This window comes from Lepus europaeus, chromosome 7, assembly GCF_033115175.1.
Source record: "Lepus europaeus isolate LE1 chromosome 7, mLepTim1.pri, whole genome shotgun sequence".
In the NCBI taxonomy this organism is placed as follows: domain Eukaryota; kingdom Metazoa; phylum Chordata; class Mammalia; order Lagomorpha; family Leporidae; genus Lepus; species Lepus europaeus.
In genome coordinates, this window is record NC_084833.1 from 126,699,312 (window position 1) to 126,725,114 (window position 25,803).

Here is a 25,803-nt window from a genome sequence, read left to right on the forward strand (position 1 = left end):
TTTAGAGGATCTCCAATTAGACTTACAGCAGACTTCTCATCAGAAACCCTGCAAGCCAAGAGAAAATGGCAAAATCTAGCCCAAGTCCTTAGAGAATACAACTGTCATCCCAAATTATTATACCCTGCAAAGCTCTCATTTGTGAATGAAGGTGAAATAAAGACCTTTCATAACAAACAGAAATTGAACGAATTTGCCACCATTTGTCCAGACCAGCAAAGATGCTTAAAGATGTGGTACACACAAAAACATAGTCATCAATACACAAGAAGGTAAAGGAAGAAAATCTCTCAGTAAAACATCAAAGCAAGTTCAAAGTATAAACTAGAAATATCTTTGGAAAAATGGCACAGTAAAGTCATTACTTATCAATAGTCACATTGAATGTAAATGGCCTCAACTCCCCAGTTAAAAGGCACAGATTGGCAAGCAATATCATGAAAAATTAGTTCTAAGTAATATGAAAGATAACCCAGACAAAACAGCAGTCCAGCAAATCATTCAACCTCACTGAAACTACCAGCAGCTACATCATTCATTTTCTATTAAATCTGTTTATAATAAGATTTAATTTGATGAACACTTGTAAGAAGCTGTGGGGTCTTAAACAGGGATGAAGATCTATTTCTCATGGGTAGTAGTGGAGGTGGAACGGATTACTTGCACAGCTATTATCTAGATGGGAAACAAAAGAGCTACTGCAGATAGAGGCATCATAGCATGTGCAGTCCTGTTATCATGGGATATCTAGGAAAAGTGTTCCTCCTCCTGAGGGTGTCCTGAGGAATTAACTGAATGTAAATCAGATTTATATAAACCCAGAAATGACTTTGTAAATTGGAAGGGATAAAAACACATGTTTTCAATAAAAATGAGGGCCACCTGCAGGAGCAAGGAATAATACAAAAAAAGTTATAAAAATTACAGTAAAGTTAAATTAATACAAAAGTGTACTACAGGGGCCAGTGCTGTGTCACAGCAGGTTAATGCCCTGACCTGAAGTACCGGCACCCCATATGGGTGCTGGTTCAAGATCCGGCTTCCAATCTAGCTTTCTGCTATGGCCTGTGAAATAATAGAAGAAGGCCCAAGTGCTTGGGCCCTGCACCTACATGGGAGATCTAGAGGAAGCTCCTGGCTTTGGATCAGCACAGTTCTGGCTGTTGTGGCCAATTAGGGAGTGAACCATTGGATGGAAGATTCTCCTGTCCCTGCTCTATCTGTGTAACTCTGACTTTCAAATAAATAAACAAATAAATATTTTTTACAAAGAATACTACATTTATGCTCCTGCTTCTCTGTTGCAGTGGGTACCACCTGGATAGACTTCATTCCATGTTCTTGTCTCAAGGCAATTAGGAATAGAATTAAGAAGTGTAGAAAAAGGGGATCATGGATGAAAAAGACATTATGCATGCAGTAATACAGGAAAATTCAGATGAGTGTTGTAACTTATAGGGTTTGAGTTTGTCCCTTTAAAGAATGAGGGTGATATGTGGGACAACATCTACTTGCATATTCAAATAGACCTTGGGTAGTGGAGTCTAATCCAGATGTGCACACAGATAAGTTGAAATTTCTCATGAGTATATAGGTCACCACAAACTCATTCCCTTGTGCTGCACACAACACTTATTATCCAGGGCTGGTGTACACTATTATGGCTGGAACATGTGTCACTTGATATGGCTATGGTCACATCACTGGTTTGCACTACAATAATGTGGGGAAAGAATCCTGGGTGGCCAACATAGCAGCTATAAAACAAATAACTTTGTAATTGATGAAGATGGTATTCCAAATAACTGTTGAAATAACTGTCACTCAACTTTTAAATATTTATTAACAAAATTTACATAAGAGAGAACAGTTCATTTCATATACTTGATCCTACTCACAATGAGAAACCAAAAGTGCAGGTTGTATAAAAGCAAATTTTCTGATAAACGACACTTTCTGTCACAATTCATCATGAAAACTGCCCAATACTTACTAAGGTGTGATTCCACCAAAGAATTCTTCCAAACAAATTATATTTCAGGGATTACTCTCTGTAATCTTGCTATGTTTTGTGGAAGTTTGCCTAATAATAAAAGTATTTCCCATTAAATACAGTCATAGGATTTTTTTCTGTGAGTTGTCAGGTAACCATAGAGAGGTGATGTATGGTACATGGCTTTTCTATGCATGTATGTTTTCTCATTTCTGAGTCTCTCCACGTGAATTGATTAATGGCAGAAGAATTTTTTCACATTCATTAAATTGACATTTTACTGTATGAATTCTCTGGTGTTTGTTGATGTTTAATTTCTTGTTTTTTAAGATTTTTATTTATTTATTTGATACATAGAGTTACAGTGAGAGAGACAGAGAGAAAGGTCTTCCTTCAGTTGGTTCACTCCTCAAATGGCCACAATAGCCAGAGCTGCACTGATCTAAAGCCAGGAGCCAGGTGCTTCTTCCTGGTCTCCCATGTGGGTGCAGAGGCACTCGGGCTGTCTTCTACTGCTTTCCCAGGCCACAGTAGAGTGCTGGATTGGAAGAGGGGCAGCTGGGACTAGAACTGACACCCATATGGGATGCCAGCATAACAGGTAGAGGATTAACCTACTGTTCCACAGTGCCAGCCTGATGTTCAATTTCTGGCTATGGTCTTTTCAGATTTACTGCACTTCAAGGATATCATCTTTTTCAGTTGCATATTTATGCAAGCCTGAATTCCATGAAAATATACTTCCACATTCATTACATTCCTAAAATCCCCTTTTATGAATTCTCTGATGTATAATGATCGATTTCTGACAAATGTCTTTTTGTCACACTAATATTTCTGAACTTGTTCATTTATTTTAACAATTTACTTTATTTATTTGAAAGACAGAGTTACAGAGAGAGGCAGAAAGAGGTCTTCTATCCACTGGTTCACTCCCCAGATGGATGCAATGGATGGAGCTGCAACGGTCCAAAGCCAGGTGTCAGGAGCTTCTTCTGGGCCTCCCATGTGGGTGCAGGGCCATCTTCTACTGCTTTCCCAGTCCATAGCAGAGAGTTGGATCAGAAGAGGAGCAGCTGGGACTAGAAATGGTTGCCCACATGGTATGCCTGCGCATCAGGCCTGGGCTTTAACCTATTGTGACACAGTGCTGGTCCCAACCTTTCTCTTATGGGAGTGCCTATTGTATGGGATGTAATTTCCAGCAAAAGGCTCTGTCACATGGTAATGTTTATTTTGGAAAAAGTCCTTCACATTCATTATATTCTTAAATTCTCTCCCTTGTTTGAACTGCATGTGTTATGAGGTATTCCTTTTGACAAAAGGCTTTCCCACATTTATTACAAGATTTCCACCATGTAACAAATTCTCTGATGTTATATTGTGTGATTTTGGCAGAGTTTTCCAACACTCATTCCATTCATAAGGTTTCTCCCCCATGTGAATTCTGATGTTTTATAAGTTGTTAGTTATGGATAAAGGCTTTTCCATATGCATTATATCCAAAGTGTTTTCCCCCATATGAATTAGATGATGTGCAATGAGGGCTGAATTATAGGAAAAAGCTTTCCAAGTCATTATGTTCAAAAGGGTTCTCTTCATGTGAATTTTCTGATGCATTCTGAGATGTGACTTATTGCCAAGGGCTTTTCTACAGTCATTGCATTCATGAAGTTTCTCCCTGGTGTGAATTCTCTGGTGTGATATGAGCTATGATTTATAACATATGATTTATAAAGACTTTTCCACAATCATTAGATTCAAAGGTTTCTGCCCTGTTTGAATTATGTTTGATATGAGGTATAATTTGTACAAAAAGGCTTTTCCACAGTCATTACATTTATAATGTTATTTCCCTGTGTGAATCCTCTGATGCATTTCGAGTTGGAACTTAAAAACAAAAGTTTTTCCACAGTCATTCCACTCATGAAGTTTCAACACTGTGTACATTCTCTGATGTTTCCAAAGGATTGATTTTTATCCAGAGGCTTTCCCTTGGTCATTACATTCATGGGGTTTCTCCCCTATGTGAATTCTCCAGTGTAATATGAGATGTGACTTTCATACAAAGGCTTTTATACAGTCACTACATTCCTGAGGTTTCTGCCTTGTGTGATTTCACTGATGTATCCTGAGGCCTAATTTATGGCCAAAGGCTTTTCTACAGTCATTACATTTATGTATTTATGAAGTTTCTGCCCTGTGTAAATTCTCTGGTGTACAATGAGGTGTGACTTTTGTGTAAAGGCTTTTCCACAGTTAATACATTCATGAGGTTTCTGCCCTGTGTGAATTCGCTGGTGTATGATGAGGTGTGACTTTTGTGTAAAAGCTTTTCCAGTCATTACATTCATGAGGTTTCTGCCCTATGTGAATTCTCTGGTGTAATATGAGGCATGACTTTCGTCCAAAGGCTTTTCCACAGTCATTACATTTATGAGGTTTCTCCCCTGTGTGAATTTGCTGGTGTTTGATGAGGTATGACTTTTGTCCAAAGGCTTTTCCACAGTCATTACATTTATGAGGTTTCTCCCCTGTGTGAATTCGCTGGTGTACGATGAGGTCTGACTTTCTTGCAAAGGCTTTTCCACAGTCATTACATTTATGAGGTTTCTCCCCTGTGTGAATTTGCTGGTGTTTGATGAGGTATGACTTTTGTCCAAAGGCTTTTCCACAGTCATTACATTTATGAGGTTTCTCCCCTGTGTGAATTCGCTGGTGTATGATGAGGCATGACTTTCGTCCAAAGGCTTTTCCACAGTCATTACATTTATGAGGTTTCTCCCCTGTGTGAATTCGCTGGTGTATGATGAGGTATGACTTTCTTGCAAAGGCTTTTCCACAGTCATTACATTTATGAGGTTTCTCCCCTGTGTGAATTCGCTGGTGTATGATTAGGTGTGACTTTCTTGCAAAGGCTTTTCCACAGTCATTACATTTATGAGGTTTCTCCCCTGTGTGAATTCGCTGGTGTATGATGAGGTGTGTCTTTTGTAGAAAGGCTTTTCCACAGTCATTACATTCATAAGGTTTCTCCCCTGTGTGAATTCGCTGGTGCATGATGAGGTGTGGCTTTTGTAGAAAGGCTTTTCCACAGTCATTACATTCATGAGGTTTCTGCCCTGTGTGAATTCTCTGGTGTAATATGAGGCATGACTTTCGTCCAAAGGCTTTTCCACAGTTATTACATTTATGAGGTTTCTGCCCTGTGTGAATTTGCTGGTGTTTGATGAGGTATGACTTTTGTCCAAAGGCTTTTCCACAGTCATTACATCCATGAAGTTTCTGCCCCGTGTGGATTCTCTGGTGAACAGTGAGATATGACTTTCTTCCAAAGGCTTTTCCACAGTCATTACATTTATGAGGTTTCTCCCCTGTGTGAATTCGCTGGTGTATGATGAGGTCTGACTTTCTTGCAAAAGCTTTTCCACAGTCATTACATTTATGAGGTTTCTCCCCTGTGTGAATTCGCTGGTCTGCTATGAGGACTGACTTCCACAGAAAGTCTTTTCCACAATGAAGACATTTATAAAGTTTCTCACCTGTGTGAATTCGCTGATGGTTTAGGAGGTGTGACTTTTTTGTAAAGGCTTTTCCACAGTCACTACATTCATGATATTTCTCCCTAGTGTGAATTTGCTGAGGTTTCCTGAGGACTGACTTTTGTCCAAAGGCATTTCCAGAGTCATTACATTCATAAGGTGAATTAAAACTGAGTGATTTTCCACAAGGTTTACATGTGTAGAGTTTTTCCCTCGTATTTGGTCTCTCATTTGTTGCAAGATGTGACTGGTGAATGACACGTTCAACATACCTAATGTACTTATAAAATTTCTTTCTTGTGTGAGTTTGTTGATGCATATTGATGCTAGAGTTTTCATGGATAGCTTTTTCTATTTGAGTTGCATTTCCAAACGTGACAGTTGATTTATTATAATTTTCTGCCATATGAACCCTCTCAGATTTACAGAACCTCTTCCTTGTGAAGACTTTTGCTTGTGCAGTGGGTCCAAATGGCTGCTTCGTGATGTGGATATTGTCATGCTGACTAAGAGGCTCACAGAACTGGAGAGATTTTCCAGGTATCTTAGTGTTATGAAATTTCTCTCCAGCCTGTAGTTGATCAGGCCCACTGGGGGGATACACAGTGTGACATTTATTACATTCCTCAGGCTTCAATCCTGAATAGGTTCCCTTTTCAATAATCAGTGTTGGAATATGGCTTGAATTTAAACTAAGTGATTTTCTTAATTCAACTCTCTTGAGAGCTGATGTCTTGTTATTTTTCATAGAATCCTGATTCAGAATTTTGTCCTGACTTTCCTGGTTGATCCTAATCAGATCATCCCTTTTCATGACCACTGAAATGAGAAAAAAGCAATCATGTCACTGAATCACATGTAACTGTTTCCCCTGTCATACTCATGTAAAGGGAATGAAGTTACTTGTTATCCAAGTGGCATAAGATTTTCACAAAATCATTATGAGGTACTTATTTATGAACATTATATGTTTGTTCTCCTTAATATATTAATATACCATGAGGTTTCCCAATGTTCAAAAATGATCCGTTTTACTATGGTAATTTGTCAAGGATGGTAGAATGACATTTGTGCTACGATGTGTGGGATGCCTGCATCTCAAAATAGTGTCAGTTTGAGCCCTGGCTACTCTGCTTTCAGTACAGCTCTCTGCCTATGTAAACCGGAAGGAAGCAGATGATGGTTCATGTGCCTGGAAACCTTGAGACAGCACGGAAGACTAGATGAATTCTAGAGTTTTGGCTTCAGACTAGTTAGACCTAAGTATTGCAGGCATTGGGGAAGTCAGCTAAAAGAGGACCTCTCTCTCTCTCTCTCTCTCTCTCTCTCTCTCCTCTCACTATCACTCTACCTTTCATAAAGATGAAATAACTATAAAATATTTTAAAGAATGGACAAATATTTAATAAAACATTCACCCACTACCTAGCAACCATTTTCCCTGTCCTTTTTCTCCAGTTTATTTTATAAAAATTGTGTGTTTTTTGCTTCTCTGATATTTCAACCATAAACATGAAAACGTTTTACTGATCATTTACTTGCAGGTGGAGAAGAATGAAATGTGCCTGTACTTTAAGCAGGACAACACTTAAGGAGTATGATTTGAATCTATGACTGTCTCATGTTCAATCTTCCTAGCTAAACATCATTTGTGGGATTTTTCAAATGAAAAACTGCTTTGTTTCTACTCTATGACAGCTTCCTCAAATTCCTAAGGACACCCAACACCTTCAGCTTCTCAGAAGTACAACAGGTATAGAAAAGTCCCAGTATACTAAAACACTCACAATCAATTTGTAGAATTTGTTTCTGAAAACTGGGATGTGCTCATATTCTTTGAAAAGTGTTTTCTAGCTGATTCTGAAATCATCAGTGCTGGTTATCTCCTCTCAATTCTTTCTATAAGCATTCCTGTGTGATAATTTGAATTTCTGGAGGCTTTTGATCAGTTTCCTCTGATTTTCACTGAAAGCTTCATTTCCTATGTTTTTCTTATCGTTTTATCTGCTTATTTTTCTTTCTTTTTTTTGACAGGCAGAGTGGACAGTGAGAGAGAGAGAGAGAGAGAGAGAAAGGTCTTCCTTTTGCCGTTGGTTCACCCTCCAATGGCCACCGCAGTAGGCGCACTGTGGCTGGCGCACCGCGCTGATCCGATGGCAGGAGCCAGGTGCTTATCCTGGTCTCCCATGGGGTGCAGGGCCCAAGGACTTGGGCCATCCTCCACTGCACTCCCTGGCCACAGTAGAGAGCTGGCCTGGAAGAGGGACAACCGGGACAGGATCAGTGCCCCGACCGGAACTAGAACCCAGTGTTCCGGCGCCGCAAGGTGGAGGATTAGCCTAGTGAGCCGCGACGCCAGCCTATTTTTCAATGATACTGAAAAATAAGAGAGAAATCATACTTCAAACTCCACCCTTAGAGAAATCTGAGCCACTCAAAATAAACCCATGAGGCTACTTGACCTTGGGTCTCAAAATTTCATTACTTTTGTAGTGAATCTAGGATCACTTATTTTCATGTTTTATATAAGTTCATGCTTAGTTTTTGATTTCTTTTCTTCAAAGATTTACTTTATTTATTTGAAAGCTAGAATTATATAGAGAGAGAGACAGAGAAAAGTCTTCCATCTGCTGGTTCACTCCCCATATGGGCACAACAACCAGTATTGGGCCAAGATGAAGTTAGCAGCCAGGAGTTTCTTTCTTGTCTCCCACATGGGTACAGGGTGCTAAGGACTTGGGCCAACCTCTGCTCCTTTCTCAGGTGCATTAGCAGAGAGCTGGATTAGAAGAGAACGAGCTGGGATTTGAACTGGCACCCATATGCAATGCTAGTGCTGCAGGCTGGAGCTTTAACACACTGCACCACAGTATCATTCCTAGCTTCATAATTTCTGATGTCACAGCACAGTGGCTTATTCATCACCATATTTTTTAAGATTTATTTATTTATTTGAAAGTCAAAGTTACACAGAGAGAGGAGAGGAAAAGAGAGAGGTATTCCATCTGCTGGTTCAGTCCCCAATTGGCTGCAATGGCTGGAACTGCACAAATCTGAAGCCAGGAACCAGGAACTTCTTCTGGGTCTCCCTTGGGTGCAGTGATTAAGGACTTGGACCATCTTCTACTGCTTTCCCAGGCCATAGCAGAGTGCTGGATTGGAAGTATTACAACTGGGTCTCGAACTGATGCCCATATGAGATTCTGATGCTTCAGGCTAGGATGGTAATTCACTGCTCCATAGCACCGGCCACATGACCATCTTTTAGTATTTACTTATTTACTTACTTGGGAGTCAGAGAGACAGAATTAGAGATAAAGACAGACTGATACAGAGGTTTGCCAGCTATAGGCTCACTCCTCAAATGTTTCCAACAGACTATAATTTTATTATTTATTTGAGAGGCACAGAGGAAAATAAAGAAAGAAACTAAGACAGAGAGAGTTCACATTTATTGATTCAGTCCTGAGAAAGTTCTATGCCTGGGCAAAATCATGAGTGGGGACTCAATCTGAGCAATGAGTTAGAATAAGTTTCCAGGGGCCAGTATTGTGGCATAGCAGATAAAGCTACCACCTGCAGTGCCAACATGGGCACCAATTTAAGTCCTAGCTGCTGCACTTATGATCCAGCACTCTGCTATGGCTTGGGAAAGCAGTAGAAGATGTCCCAAGTCCTTGGACCCCTGTACACATGTGGGAGACCTGAAAGCAGCTCCTGGCTCCTGGCTTGGAATCAGTGCAGCTCCAGCCATGACAGCCAATTAGGAAGTGAACCAGTGGATGGAAGACCTCTCTCTCTCTCTTTCTCTTTCTCTCTCTGCCTCTCCTCCTCTCTCTCTGACTTTTGAATAACTAATTAAATAAATCTTTAAAATAACAGAAACATTAATCTTAAAAAATAAGTTTCTGTATGTTGCCTAATTAACAAGCACTGAAGGAACTAATAAGTGCATGAAAGAAAAGGTATGAAAAGGTAGAGAAGGATGAATTAGAATTGGGGGAATGTATCAAACCTAGATAAAAGCCTTAGTAACATCAGAAAATGACTGGATTTTTTTAATCAAAGAACATCTTCACTAAGAACAAAAGTTACAAAGATACTGGTATCTCTAAAAGCCTGTGTCTGATGCACAAAACCAGCTGTCTTCAGGAGTAAGGCTTGAGAAAAATTCATGGAAAGAACACCAGTCAATATCTGCACATTTTCTGCCTTGGCCTCCCTGTCCTTTATGTGCAGACTGACCTGAAAGGCTCTGATTCAGGCATTTTTCCACCATCCATGGCTCTGCTCCTCGCTCCAACTTGAAGATCAAGTCAGGTTTGGTAGTGCAGTACCCTATTAATGGAAACAATATAAGACTATGAAATCACTATCTTGGGTTATTTAAAGGATTACAGCTTGGCCCAGGAGCTATGCAACAAATGTTCAAATTTGAATCTTTTTGTAAGATGGTAGATATTCAGATTATTCGTGGACTCAAATTCTATACCTGCCAAATATTAAACATTATAAAGTGTTCTCTTAGTTGTCAAATAGCAATAAAATGTTATCTCTCGGCATGTGAGGGGTGTCACTCACCCAAGGAGAACAGGCTGTTGTAGGTCTCCAGCATCACATCTCTGTACAGGATTTTCTGAGCATTGTTCATTTTCTGCCATTCCTCCCATGTAAAGTACACAGCAAGGTCTTCAAATGCTATCATCACCTATAATATTACACTTCCAGTCAACATGTTAACTCTGTCACAAAATAAACACTGACAGTTGTATGGATATGAAGGAAAAAAGGAAGGATATGGTTTCACATTAGACTTGCTGAGTGTTTAGAAAGCCACACAGAGCATTCAATAGAGTCAAACCCATGATCTACAGGCTGTGAGAAATGCCCAAGCTGGAGGGAAACAGGAGGTTCAAATCACAAAGGCCACATCTGTCAAGGGGAATTGCACAGCAGGTTAAAAGAGGCGCAATATTGACTCTTGAATGGGCAATGTTAGGAGAAGTATGTAGAAGCATTGAGAAAAAAAGGCAAGAAACCATCAGTGAAACTTTGATGGGAATGAACAGAAAATAATTTCCAGGAAAACACAATGCATATAATTTCCAATATGTCAGGGGAAAATATATTAAAAGACAGGGCTGACATTTAGCTTAGTGTTTATGATGCCACCTCAGAGTGTCTGTTTGATTTTCAAGGCCAGCTCTAGCTTTTAGCTCCCAGATAATGCAGACCTGGGGAAGCAGTGGTGATGTCACCAATGAAGGAGGCCTAGATTCCATTCCTGAATCCTGGCTTCATTCCTGCCCCAACTCTGGTATGGTTATCTAGGAAGTGAATTAATGTGTCAAAGCTCTCTATCTCTCAGTCCATCAACTTTATTCTCTATCAAGCTAATAAATATTTTAAGTAAGAGAGAAAATACAGGTAAGACAAAGAATACAAATTAGCTTTTGCCCTTGTCTATGATTATTCTACTGATAAACAATTGAAGTAACATTATTACTAATTAAAGTGAAAGCAATGGAAATACTTGCCCAAAACATTCAAATGATAAACATTTAAAATAACATTATACATAATTAAAGTGAAAGCAATGGAATTATTTGCCCAAAAAGAGAACCTGGGAATGTCTGCAGTACGATCTGCATTTGTGACTCACTGAGAAAAATGCTTAGAAATTTGTTTAAGAACCTGCAATAGTCAGAGGGGCACTATTTAATGATTAAGGGATCCATTCAACAGGAAGATATAATGATTATCAATGTATATGCACCTAATCACAGGGCACCAACTTATTCAAAAGACTTGTTAAGGGACTTAAAGGGAGACTTAGACCCCAATACAATAGTACTGGGGGACTTCAATACTCCACTCTAGGAGATAGACAGATCAACAGGACAGAAGATCAACAAGGAGACAGCAGATTTAGATGACACTATAGCCCAAATGGATCTAACAGATATCTACAGAACATTTCATCCTACATCTAAGGACTTTACATTCTTCTCAGCAGTACATGGAACCTTCTCTAGGATTGACCACATATTAGGCCATAAAGCAAGTCTCAGCAAATTCAAGAGAATTAGAATCATACCATGCAACTTCTCAGACCACAAAGGAATGAAATTGGAAATTAGCAACTCGGGAATCCCCAGAGCACGTGCAAACACATGGAGATTGAATAGCATGCTCCAGAATGAACAATGGGTCATAGAAGAAATTAAAAGAGAAATCAAAAATTTCCTGGAAGTAAATGAGGATAACAGCACAACATACCAAAACCAATGGGATACAACAAAAGCAGTGTTAAGAGGAAAGTTTATATCAATAGGTGCCTACATCAAGAAATTGGAAAGGCACCAAATAGATGAGCTTTCAAGTCATCTCAATGATCTAGAAAATCTGCAGCAAACCAAACCCAAACACAGTAGAAGAAGGGAAATAATTAAAATCAAAGAAGAAATCAACAGGATTGAATACTAAAAAAAACATTACAAAAAATCAGCCAAACGAGGAGCTGGTTTTTTGAAAAAATAAACAAAATTGACACCCCATTGGCCCAACTAACTAAAAAAAGAAGAGAAAAGACCCAAATCAATAGGATCAGAGATGAAAAAGGAAACATAACAACAGACACCACAGAAATAAAAAGAATCATCAGAAATTACTACAAGGACTTGTATGCCAGCAAACAGGGAAATCTATCAGAAATGGACAGATTCTTGGACACATACAACCTACCTAAATTGAGCAAGGAAGACATAGAAAACCTAAACAGACCCATAACTGACACAGAAATTGAAACAGTAATAAAGGCCCTCCCAACAAAGAAAAGCCCAGGACCAGATGGATGCACTGCTGAGTTCTACCAGACATTTAGAGAAGAACTAACTCCAATTCTTCTCAAACTATTCAGAGCAATCGAAAAGGAGGGAATCCTCCCAAATTCTTTCTATGAAGCCAGCATCACCTTAATTCCTAAGTCCGAGAAAGATGCAGCATTGAAAGAGAATTACAGACAAATATCCCTGATGAACATAGACACAAAAATACTCAATAAAATTCTGGCCAATAGAATGCAACAACACATCAGAAAGATCATCCACCCAGACCAAGTGGGATTTATCACTGGTATGCAAGGATGGTTCAACGTCCGCAAAACAATCAACGTAATACACTACATTAACCGACTGCAGAAGAAAAACCATATGATTCTCTCAATAGACGCAGAGAAAGCATTTGATAAAATACAACACCCGTTCATGATGAAAACTCTAAGGAAACTGGGTATGGAAGGAACATTCCTCAATACAATCAAAGCAATATATGAAAAACCCACGGCCAACATCCTATTGAATGGGGAAAAGTTGGAAGCATTTCTGCTGAGATCTGGTACCAGACAGGGATGCCCACTCTCACCACTGCTCTTCAATATAATTCTGGAAGTTCTAGCCAGAGCTATTAGGCAAGAAAAAGAAATTAAAGGGATACAAATCGGGAAGGAAGAACTCAAAGTATCCCTCTTTGCAGATGATATGATTCTTTATTTAGGGGACCCAAAGAACTCTACTAAGAGACTACTGGAACTCATCGAAGAGTTTGGCAAAGTAGCAGGATATAAAATCAATCCACAAAAATCAAGAGCCTTTGTATACACAGGCAATGCCACGGCTGAGGAAGAACTTCTAAGATCAATCCCATTCACAATAGCTACAAAAACAATCAAATACCTTGGAATAAACTTAACCAAGGACGTTAAAGATCTCTACGATGAAAACTACAAAACCTTAAAGAAAGAAATAGAAGAGGATACCAAAAAATGGAGAAATCTTCCATGCTCATGGATTGGAAGAATCAATATCATCAAAATGTCTACTCCCCCAAAAGCAATTTATATATTCAATGCAATACCAATCAAGATACCGAAGACATTCTTCTCAGATCTGGAAAAAATAATGCTGAAATTCATATGGAGACACAGAAGACCTCGAATAGCCAAAGCAATCTTGAACAACAAAAACAAAGCAGGAGGCATCACAATACCAGATTTCAGGGCATACTACAGTGCAGTTGTCATCAAAACAGCATGGTACTGGTACAGAAACAGATGGATAGACCAATGGAACAGAATAGAGACACCAGAAATCAATCCAAACATCTACAGCCAACTTATATTTGATCAACGATCCAAAACTAATCCCTGGAATAAGGACAGCCAATTCAATAACTGCTGCTTGGAAAATTGGATTTCCACGGGCAGAAGCTTGAAGCAAGACCCATACTTTTCACTTTACACAAAAATTCACTCAACATGGATTAAAGACTTAAATCTACGACCCGAAACCATCAAATTATTAGAGAGCATTGGAGAAACTCTGCAAGATATAGGTACAGGCAAAGAGTTCTTGGAAAAGACCCCAGGAGCACAGGCAGTCAAAACCAAAATTAACATTTGGGATTGCATCAAATTGAGAAGTTTCTGTACTTCAAAATAAACAGTCAGGAAAGTGAAGAGGCAATTGACAGAATGGGAAAAAATATTTGCCATGAGAGCTGTAGGTCAAGTCTGAGAGGAGGAGGGGAGAAGTGGGCATGACCCACACAGAGTCCCAGGCTTTGGGCTCTGAACTCCTCCGACACATTGACAGGTGGTTCCACACAACGTGACTGGAAGTGTGAATGCCTGATGCTGCTTTCAGGAGTCCCCGGATAAAGGGTTGATAACCAGAATCTACAAAGAAATCAAGAAAATCCACAACAATAGAACAAACAACCCACTGAAGAGATGGGCCAAGGACCTCAATAGTCATTTTTCAAAAGAGGAAATCCAAATGGCCAACAGACACATGAAAAAATGTTCAAGATCACTAGCAATCAGAGAAATGCAAATCAAAACCACAATGAGGTTTCACCTCACCCCGGTGAGAATGGCTCACATCCAGAAATCTACCAACAATAGATTTTGGAGAGGATGTGGGGAAAAAGGGACACTAACCCACTGTTGGTGTAAATGCAAACTGGTTAGGCCACTATGGAAGTCAGCCTGGAGATTCCTCAGAAACCTGAACATAACCCTACCATACAACCCAGCCATCCCACTCCTTGGAATTTACCCAAAGGAAATTAATTTGGCTAATAAAAAAGCCATCTGCACATTAATGTTATTGCAGCCCAATTCACAATAGCTAAGACCTGGAACCAACCCAAATGCCCATCAACAGTAGACTGGATAAACAAATTATGGGACATGTACTCCATAGAATACTATACAGCAGTAAGGAACAATGAAACCCAGTCATTTGCAACAAGATGGAAGGATCTGGAAAGCATTATGCTGAGTGAATTAAGCCAGTCCCAAAAGACAAATATCATTTGTTTTCCCTGATCAGCGACAACTGAGCACCAAAGGGGAAACCTGTTGAAGTGAAATGGACACTATAAGAAACGATGACCTGATCAGCTTTTGTCTTGACTCTAGATGTACAATGTAATACTTTATCATTTTTAGTATTTGTTGTTGTTGTTGTTGTTCTAGTACTAGTGGTTGAACTCTGTAATTAACACACAATTATTCTTAGGTGTTTAAATTTTAACTGAAAAGTGATCCCTGTTAAATTTCAGAGTGGGAAAAGAGAGGGAGGAGATGCACAGTTTGGGACATGCACAATCAGTCTTGCCCCAAATGATGGAGTTAGTAATGTGCCAGGGGATTCCAATACAATCCCATCAAGGTGGCATGTACCAATGCCATCTCACTAGTCCAAGTGATCAATTTCAGTTCATATTCGATGGCTTGGATAGGTCTAAGAATCAAAGGGATCACACAAACAAGACAAGTGTCTGCTAATACTAACTGATAGAATCAAACAGGGAGAGAAAGATCCAGCATGGGAAGTGGGATACACAGCAGACTCATAGAATGGCAGATGTCCTAAACAACACTCTGGCCTCAGAATCAGCCCTTAAGGCATTCGGATCTGGCTGAAGAGCCCCGAGCCCATGAGATCATTGTAGGCATGGAAAGCCAAGATACCATGGAAAAGAAAATAAGAAGAAGACCTAAATGAAAGATCTCTGTGAGTGAGATTCCAGTGGAAAGAATGGGGCCATCAAAGAAGGAGGTACCTTTCTCTGAAGGGAGGGGAGAACTTCCACTTTGACTGTGACCCTATTGGAATAAGATCAAAGTCAGCGAACCCTAAAGGCTTCCATAGCCCTGGCAACTCATGACTAGAGCCTAGGGAGATTACTGACGCCATGAACAGGAGTGTCAAATTGTTAAGTCAGCAACAGGAGTCACTGTGTACTTACATCCCATGAGGGATCTGTCCTTAATGTGTTATCTAAGGTGCAGTGATGCTATAACTAGTACTGAAACAGTATTTTTACACTTTGTGTTTCTGCGTGGGTACAAACTGATAAGATCTTTACTAATTATATACTGAATCGATCTCCTGTATATAAAGATAATTGGAAATGAAAAAAAAAAACCTGGCGTTAAATTGGAAACGGCATAGAAAATTAATTAATTTTTAAAAAAATATTATGTAGGGTATCTGCCTTTAATGTGCTGTGCAGTCTTATTTAATGCTATAACTAGTACTCCAACAGTATTTTTTTTCACTTTGTGTTGCTATATGGGGGCAAACTGTTGAAATCGTTACCTAATTTATACTAAACTGATCTTTTGTATATAAAGAGAATTGAAAATGAATCATGATGTGATTGGAAGGGGAGAGGGAGTGGGAAAGGGGAGGGTTGCAGGTGGGAGGGAAGTTTGGGGAGGGGGAAGCCATTGTAACCCATGAGCTGTGCTTTGGAAATTTATATTTATTAAATAAAAGTTTAATAAAAAAAAGAACCTGCAATAGTCACCAGAATTGTGATCCAGCAGGCTAAGCCTCCACCATCAATGCTGGCATCCCATGTAAACAGAGGATTTGAGTCCTTGCTGCTCTATTTCCAATCCAGTTCCCTGCTAATCTGACTGAAAGAGCAGTGAAAATGCCCTGAGTATTTGGATCCTTCCATCAAATTGGGAGACCCATGGAGTTTTAGGCTCCTGGCTTTGGCCTGGCACAGTCCCAGCCATTGTAGACATTTGGGTAATGAAACAGTAGATAGAAGATATCTCCTTTTGTCTCCCTCTCTCTCCCAATCTCTGTAAGTCTAACTTTCAGATAAATAATCTTAAAAAATAAATGAGCCTCCAATAGATTCTTTTCTCCACACATTCCTTATCCTATTCCAGAATCCAATTCAGCTTCTCAAAGGTATTAAGGACTCCACTACTCTAACAATTTAAAAACAAACTTAATTGATTTGTGTTTTAGCACTAGGTAACTCTTCTTCTTGCAGAATACTAAGTGTTTACTTCATAGGTAGCACTAAAACACTGCTCAGTACATCATCTATGTGTAGACTGTTTCAGAGAACATGACCCCAAAAATGTAGCATATTGTGCTTAGTTTCGACTCAATTCATGTAACAAATATATATTTTGCTATAGCAACAGAAAGACAAGAGACCAAACTGCATTATTATAGATGACAGTAATGTTTCATAATCATGTCAAATTCATAATTCATTTCTGTATATTCTATGAGAACAAATTTTATGTTTATTTTTCTATTTTAAAATTTTAATGATTTATTTATTTATTTGAAAGTCAGAATTACACAGAAAGAGGAGAGGCAGAGAGAGAGAGACAGAGAGAGAGAGAGAGAGAGAGAGAGAGAGAGGTCTTCCATCTGCTGGTTCATTCCCCAATTGGCTGCAATGGCTGGAACTGCACCAATCTGAAGCCAGGAACCAGGAGTTCTTCTGGGTCTCCCACATGGGTGAAGGGGCCCAAGGACCTGGGCCATCTTCCACTGCTTTCCCAGGCCATAGTAGAGAGCTGGAACAGAAGTAGAGCAGCCAGTTCTCAAACTGGTGCCCATATGGAATGCCAATGCTTTAGACCAGGGCATTAACCCACTGAGCCACAGAGCCAGCCCCATATTTTCCATTTCAATTAACTAGTATACTGGGACTGGCACTGTGGCATAGCAGGTAAAGCCACTGCCTTCAGTGCTGGCATCCCATATTTGGTGCCAGTTCAAGTCCCGGTGGCTTTGCTTCCAACCCAGCTCTCTGCTATGGCCTGGGAATTCAGTAGAAGATGGTCTAAGTCCTTGGGCTCCTGAACCCATGTGGGAGACCCAGAGGAAGCTCTTCACTTCTAGCTTTGGATCAATGCAACTCCAGCTGTTGTGGCAAACTGGGGAGTGAACCAGCAGATGGAAGACTCTCTCTCTCCCTCTGCCTCTCTGTAACTCTTTCAAATAAATAAAAAAATATCTAAAATAAATAAATAAATAAATAAATAAACAAACAAACAAACAAACTAGCATTAAACACCTAAAATGAGTACTGACAAGCTGGGTAATAATAAAAAAACACTTAGAGGTGATATATTAATTTTCTTTCCTCTTAGAAACATGTGGAAGACCCAGAATCATACCTCGGAGAGAAGGTGAATGGCAGGCGTTCAAAGACAACTCTGGAGGCCAACGTTGTGGCACAATGGGTAAAGCTGCTGCCTTCAGTGCCAGCATTCCATATGGGTGCTGCCTTGTGTCCTGCCTACTCAACATACAATCTACATTTCTGCTGTGTCCTGAGAAAGCAGTGAAACATGGTCCAAGTCCTTGGGCCACTGCACCTGCATGGGAGATCCAGAAGCTCTTGGGTCTTGGCTTTGGTTCAGCTCAGCTCTGGCCTTTGCAGTAATTTGGAGGGTGAGCCAGCAGATAGAAGACTTTCTCTCTCTCTCTGCAACTCTTTCAATAAATAAATGAAATCTTTAAAAAAAACCCTCTGGTTTTTATTATTTTTTATTAAAGAATAATAAATATATTAACCAAGAAAACATCAGCTTCACTGTGGAGGAATAAACCTGTAAAAATGTAAATACATAGGAAAATGCACCCACCTATATTAAATGGCAGAGATTAAACAGAAGTTATCATTGGTTTAACCAAAGCATTATCTACAAATTTTGTAAAATAATAGTGTAAAAGTAAAAAGAATGCTAAGTGTGTTCAAATAAATGAGGTTGTCAGAGATAAACATTATGTTGTTATTAAAGTTTATACTAAAGAAAGTTAACACATACACATAATGTATATTTAATGCAGTGCACTTTACCAGTAATGATTCTAAATAGACCCTTTCCCTGTATTCATCCCTTCATAAAACCCTGGATTGGGGCTGGCACTGTGGCCTAGCGGATAAAACTGCCACCTGCAGACTGGCATCCAATATGGGCAATGGATTGATTCCCAGCTGCTCCACTTCTGATCCAGCTTTCTGCTATGGCCTGGGAAAGTAGTAGAAGATGGCCCAAGTCCTTGGGCCCCTGTACCCATGTGGGAGACCCAGAAGAAGCTCCTGGAACCTGGCTTTGGATTGGCACAACTCTGGCCATTGCAGCCAACTGGGAAGTGAACCAGCAGATGGAAGAGCTCTCTCTCTCTCTCTGCTTCTCCCTCTCTGTAACTCTTTCAAATAAATACATAAATCTTTTTTAAAAAAGACCCTGGATTTCAACATTTCACTTGATTTACCCCATGAAATACCAGTAAATGTGATAGAAATAGACAATTTATTAAAATATTTATTTATTTGAAAGAGTTACACAAAGAGAGAAGGAGAGGCAAAAGGGAGGGAGGGAGGGAGGGAGGGAGGGAGGGAGGGAGAGAGAGAGAGAGAGAGAAGGGAGAGAGGGAGGGAAGGAGGGAGGGAGAAAGAGAGGTCTTCAAACCGCAGGTTCACTCCCCAGATGGCTGCAATGTCTGGAGCTGTGTAGATCCAAAGATATGAGCCAGGAGCTTCCTCCAGGTCTCCCACAAGGGAACAGGGGCCAAAGGACCTGGGCCATCTTCTACTGTTTTCCCAGGCCATAGCAAAGAGCTGGATCAGAAGTGGAGCAGCCAAGTCTTAAACCTGTGCTGAAATGGGATGTGGGTGTTTCAGGCCAGGGCATTAACCCACTGTGCCACAGCACCAGCCTCAAGATATGCTTTTTAAAGTCACACACTCCAAACATAGCATTAGTAGCAAAAGGGAAGGCATGCTCATGAAAGTTTTCTAAAGCAGTACTATTTGAACTGGTGACAATTTCTGAAATGGATCGGAAAAATAAATGTTTTTTAATTAAGTGTGGTAAGATAGAGAACATTAGACAGAAGTTAGGGGGCTGGGTATTTACAAATTATGACACTACACAAAGCACTTTTCTCCTGAAATACAATTTGTTTCATCTTTTTTACAGAAATCCTGGCAAAACTTCCTTGAGCTAAAAGGAAGGACTACTATTATACAGGGGGCAAGAGTCCACCAAGATGGCAGAATAGGGAGGAAGCACACTGATAGTCTGGGAAAAGATAGTTTAATAAAAGTGGAGATACTGTAGTTTCAGGGAAGAGTTAGGGAAAAAAACTGCAGAGGAAACTTTCCACAACTAGTGGGATATGGTGGACCTACATGGAGGGCACAAGAGCCCACAGCTTGGGATCCCAGCTGCCGAGTCTACACACAAGCACTGGAAAGGGAGGTGAGGCAAAACCTCAGTAACCTAAGACACTGGTGGGGAATTGACAGGAAGAGCCTAGAGGGAATGAGGCTTCTAGCCCTGTAGGGGAAAGTCCACCAGGCTAACTGAAAGAGAGAAAAAAAATAAAGTAAAAGGGATCAGTATGGATGTGATTCTCTCTCTCCACTCACCTTACAAATGTGAGCAAGACAAAGAGCAGGCACCATTTTGGAAATACGTAAAAGCTGTGCCACCTCAGGGCTGCACCTGCCCTCGACTAAGCAGAAGAACCTATGGTGGGGAGAAATAACAGGAGGTTAGGACCTAGTGAATATGTGAAGCTTATGAACTGTGACTGTGAAAAAAAAAACCCTGAGGGTGTATAGGAGAACTCGTGGAGAACTTGAGACGTGAGTATTCTTGGGAGACCCCACAAGCTTGGTAACCTTTGCAACCTGGTGCGAGATTGCAGGGGAATATGAGCTTAAACTGAGGACTGCACAGATCCTTTGTGTGGTCCTTGGGACAGAGCAGATGAATATTATACACACATGGGCCAGAGATCAGACACTGACTACCTTCAATTCTGCTTAGCTGTGCGGAATTACTTCCCTTCTGAATCAAAAAAAAAAAAAAAGAAGAGAGAAAGAGAAAATTTAATACATCTAACCAGGGTGTGTCACCCTTCACCCTAAAGAATCAAACAGAACTCTCTGGCCACACCCATCAAAAGCCTCTAAGGATCCATCAAAAGCAGACAGTCTACTACATTGAGTCATAGTATCATGAGAAAAACCACTACAGAAAAACAAACAAAAAAGAAGAATCCAAAGAATATCTCCACAATGCCAAGCTACAAATGCAGAAACTGAGGGAACAGCAACAAGGAAGACATCATCATGCCCTCAAACGAACAAGACACCTCAATTCAAGAATATAAAAGTGATGAGATAGAAGAAATGCAAGACACAGATTTCAAAAAATTTATGAAAAGAACATTCAGAAGTTTTCAAAAAAAATTATTGAACTACAGAAATCCTTACTAGAAGGGTAGAAAATCTCATGAAAATGAAATCTTAAGGAGAAATCAAAATGAAATGATGCAACTAGTAGAACATGAAATTGTGATAGTGACGAGAAATCATAATGGAATGAAGATTTCAATAGATCAAATAACATATGCATTGGAGAGCCTTAAAAAGAGAATCAGTGAAGCAGAAGAGAGAATATCAGACTTAGAAGACAGATAACAGGAAAGGAAACAGGCAAACCAAAGAAAAGAAGAGGAAATTAGAAACCTAGAAAACATGTTGGGAATCTACTGGATACTATTAAAATACCCAACATTCGGTGTCTAGGAATTCCTGAAGGCATAGAGAGAGAAAGAAAGGTCTTTTTAGTGAGACACTAGCAGAAAACTTCCCAGGTTTGGAGAAGCACAGAGACATCCTAGTACAGGATACTAATAGAACCCCTAGTAAATATGACCAAAAGAGATCCTGACCACGACATGTTGCAATCAAAGTCACTACAGTGAAACATAAAGAAAAGATTCTAAAACGTGCAAGATGAAATATCTGATTACTCTCAGAGGATCTCCAATCAGACTCACAGCTGACTTCTCATCAGAAACCCTACAGGCTAGGAGGGAATGGCGAGATATAGCCCAGGTACTAAGAGAGAAAACCTGCCAGCCCAGAATATTATATCCTGCAAAGCTCTCATTTGTGAATGAAGGTGAAATAAAGACCTTTCATAGCAAACAGAAATTGAAAGAAGTTGTCACCACACGTCCAGCCCTGCAAAAGATGCTGAAAGATGTGTTACACAGAGAAACACAGAAACACGGTGATCAATATGAAAAAAGTTAAAGGAAGAAAACCTCCCAGTAAAAGATCACAGGAAGTTCAAAGCATATATTAGAAATATCTTTGGGAAAATGGCAAGTCAAAGTTATTACTTATCAATAGTCACATTGAATGTTAATGGCCTCAACTCTCCAGTTAAAAGACACAGATTGGCTGAATGGATTAAGGAACAAAACCCATCTATTTGCTGCTTAAAAGAAAAACATCTTTTTTTAACTATTATTTAATGAATATAAATTTCCAGTGTACAGCTTATGGATTACAATGGCTTCCCCCTCCCATAACTTCCCTCCCACCCGCAAACCTCCCCTCTCCCACTCCCTCTCCCCTTCCATTCACATCAAGATTCATTTTCAATTCTATTTATATACAGAAGATCAGTTTAGTATAAAGATTTCAACAGTTTGCACCCACATAGAAACACAAAGTGAAACATACTGTTTGAGTACTAGTTATAGCATTAAATCAAAATGTACAGTACATTAAGGACAGAGATCCCACATGAGGAGAAAATGCACAGTGACTCCTGTTCTTGACCCAACAAATTGACACTCTAGTTTATAGCGCCAGTAACCATCCTAGGCTGTCGTCATGAGTTTCCAAGGCTATGGAAGCCTTCCAAGTTTGCCGACTCTGATCATATTTAGACAAGGTCATAAAAGACAGAGTGAGGATAGTAACCAATGATCCTAAGAGTGGCATTTACCAGGTTTGAACAATTATACAGCATGAAGTGGGGCAGAGGACCATCAGTACACACAGGTTGGGAGTAGAGTCATTGGAGGTAAAATAGAGATTATGATTACAAAGGAATGAGGCCCAAGTGCACTATACAGGGCCTAGAACAAAGGACAGAGTCATTATTAGAGGAGCTAAGAAAGGTGCTAAGCTACAATTAGGTTTTCTTATTGAGAAGCAAATAGAACCTGATAGAGGGGGCTTGATAATAATCTGGTGGGCTTTAGGCCTTGTAAGTTAAGAGGCCCAGACCTATCTATCTCTTCACATGGGGTATATCCTAAGGGAGGTGTGAACCTCCTAGGGGAAGGCACTCTGTTGACTTTCATTACTTGGCTGGCCTGGGAGGAGAGCTGGCCAGGTAAAGGCAGGGGGCATCTCTAACAAGAAATTTACAGTTCTGCCTGCAATGTTGCTAACCATAATTGGCAATCCCCTCAGCTGCAGTGGTCACTTTGGAAGTTGGGCTGAGTGAAGGGCTTTTCAGCTTAGAGCCAATAAGATCTGTGGCTCTGACCTGGGCATCCTTCAATTCCAGGGCAGGTCCATTTCCAGTGATCCAACTCTTGGCAGAGCTGCCAGGGCTCTTCACAAGCTGACTTCTGCTGAAGCCCAGGCTTACCACATTGAAAGCCACTGCAGTGGACTGGCCTGTTGGGTCTCCTTGAGGGCAGATCACTGCACAGATCAGTTATTAATAGGCCTGCCATCCCTTGCTTCTGATGCCTAGCTTTCTTTTCCTCCTGGTTTGAGTTAAAGCAGACCAGAGGATGCAGGTCCAAGGAGTGCCCGTGTCCCATCTCTAATCTTCGGTGGCCTGAACTACAAGTCTATAGTCACAGGCATGTTCTGTAGTAGTTTTTCTAAGGTAGACAATGCCCATGAGGAAAATTATATTCTCACTTTAAAACTTTCTTTCCCTTTGGTATGAAAGGGAGGTTTTTTCTACTTACTGTATACTTCGCTGATGGCGAAGTGAATCTAGCTATGAGATTATAATTTAAGCTCTTATTTAGGCTATGCTATTACAGAAAAATGTTAGCCATCTCTTTTATAAGGTCTAAAGATTAAATTGTGCATCCTACAGATTCCTTTATAATAGAATTAGTTTCCTACCTTGAAGAGAATAGAGAAATGAAAGAACAAGTTGGGCTTAGAATAGAGAAATGAGGGAGCAAGTACTAGATTGCTTGCTGACAATAGCAATATCACATGAATACTCAGCAAACCATTTCAACCATTAGATAACAACTTAAGAAAACATTTACCAGAAGGTCCAATGCCTTTTATAAATTTTAAGAATCATGTATTTGAAAACACCTCTTAAATATCTAACATGGTGTATTTTGTTTAACCAGTAAACTTAAGCACAACCATATAAAATGTTTTTAGTTTCTTTCTACCAGCAAGTTTAAAACATATGATACACAGATTCAGGTCACACAAATTAAAATGCATCTTTGATTGATTTTAGCAGCTTAAATTTATGGACAATCTTATCTATAAGCCAATTAAAATAAAACTCTTAATAGAATTTCCCCATGTGAACATATAATAGCATAATACATAATATATAATACATAATACATAGGATAATAGACCAATATAGCAATTTTTATAATAGATTTTAAAATCTTTAACTCTTTTTGTAGATTGCCAATTGATTTGAATTGCTTTTTGTTTTTAGTAATCAAACACTTTAGTTTTATGAGCAGCAAATCATATATAACTGTGGATGACAAAAGACTTTAAGTCGCCATGTTTAAAATTATAAACTCATCAACCAACAAGAGGCACTTGCTTACTTCACAGTATTTTTGAAAGCACCTGTAGGATTTACAAGTATTTAACCCTTTAGGCCTCTGGGGCTTTCTCATTAAGATAACTATCATGTCTAGTAACACAAGATCATTAGACTTTTTAATTCTCAAACATTTGTATTAATAGCATTTTCCATTATAGAATCTTAAAGTTTGGTACCACATCACATCTTGACAGTACTTCTAATATAAGCCAAATAGCCTGATTAGTTGGTGTCTCTATAAGATGAGAGACATGGGTCCTTTGATTTTTTCAGTTGGACCCAAACTGGAAAAACAAAAGTCCAAGATTTACTGGAAATTTTAGAGTCCAGATTGTTTGAAACTTTGATTTTTTGAATGCCTGTCAAGAATGCCAAGAAGGCTCAAAATCCAAAATATCTGGTTGAAATAAGATTCCTTAAAATCATGACATAACATAGAACAAATTTGATCATTGTGACAAGGTGATTATTCAAATCTTTGAAAATAAGCCCATATTTAAATAACCCATAGCTCTTAATAAAAATGCAGCTGTTTTTGAACAATTAGAATTTAACAGACATCAAGAGAACATTACTTTAACATATTGCTTTAACAGAGCATCAGAGTTCAATTCTATGTCAATGAGAAATTGAGCTTCCTGTGATGTTTTGCTGTGAGGTTTCCTTCCTTTACCTTCTTTCATATTGGTGACCATGTTTCTGTGTTTCTGTGTGTAACACATCTTTAAGCATCTTTTGCAGGGCTGGACGAGTGGAAACAAATTCTTTCAGTTTCTGTTTGCTATGAAAAGTCTTAATTTCACCTTCATTCACAAATGAGAGCTTTGCAGGATATAATATTCTGGGCTGGCAGTTTTTCTCTCTTAGTACCTAGGCTATGTCTCACCATTCCCTTCTAGCTTGTAGGGTTTCTGATGAGAAATCTGCTGTGAGTCTAATTGGAGATCCTCTAAGAGTAATCAGATATTTTAATCTTGCACATTTTAGGATCTTTTCTTTATGTTTCACTGTGGAGAGTTTGATTACAACGTGTCGTGGTCAGGATCTCTTTTGGTCATGTTTATTAGGGGTTCTATAAGCTTCCTGTACTAAGATGCCTCTGTCCTTCTCCTAACCTGGGAAATTTTCTGCTAGTGTCTCACTAAGAAGGCCTTCTAATCCTTTCTCCCTCTCCATGCCTTCAGGAACTCCTAGAACCCGAATGTTAGGTTTTTTTAATAGTATCCTGTAGATTCCCGACAGTATTTTTTAGATTTCTAATTTCTTCTTCTTTTCTT

The 25,803-nt window shown here is 39.4% G+C and overlaps 1 protein-coding gene across 1 annotated transcript in view; it reads right to left on the reverse strand.

The window, feature by feature from the left end:
- Positions 1–4,131: 4,131 nt before the first annotated feature.
- Positions 4,132–25,803, reverse strand: part of LOC133764004 (zinc finger protein 260-like) — a 148,014-nt gene continuing 126,342 nt past the window's right edge. Inside the window, 5 exon segments of the mRNA XM_062197663.1 lie at positions 4,132–4,333; positions 4,335–5,451; positions 5,536–6,174; positions 9,781–9,873; positions 14,142–14,269. Coding sequence (XP_062053647.1) covers positions 4,132–4,333; positions 4,335–5,451; positions 5,536–6,174; positions 9,781–9,873; positions 14,142–14,269 — 2,179 coding nt within the window.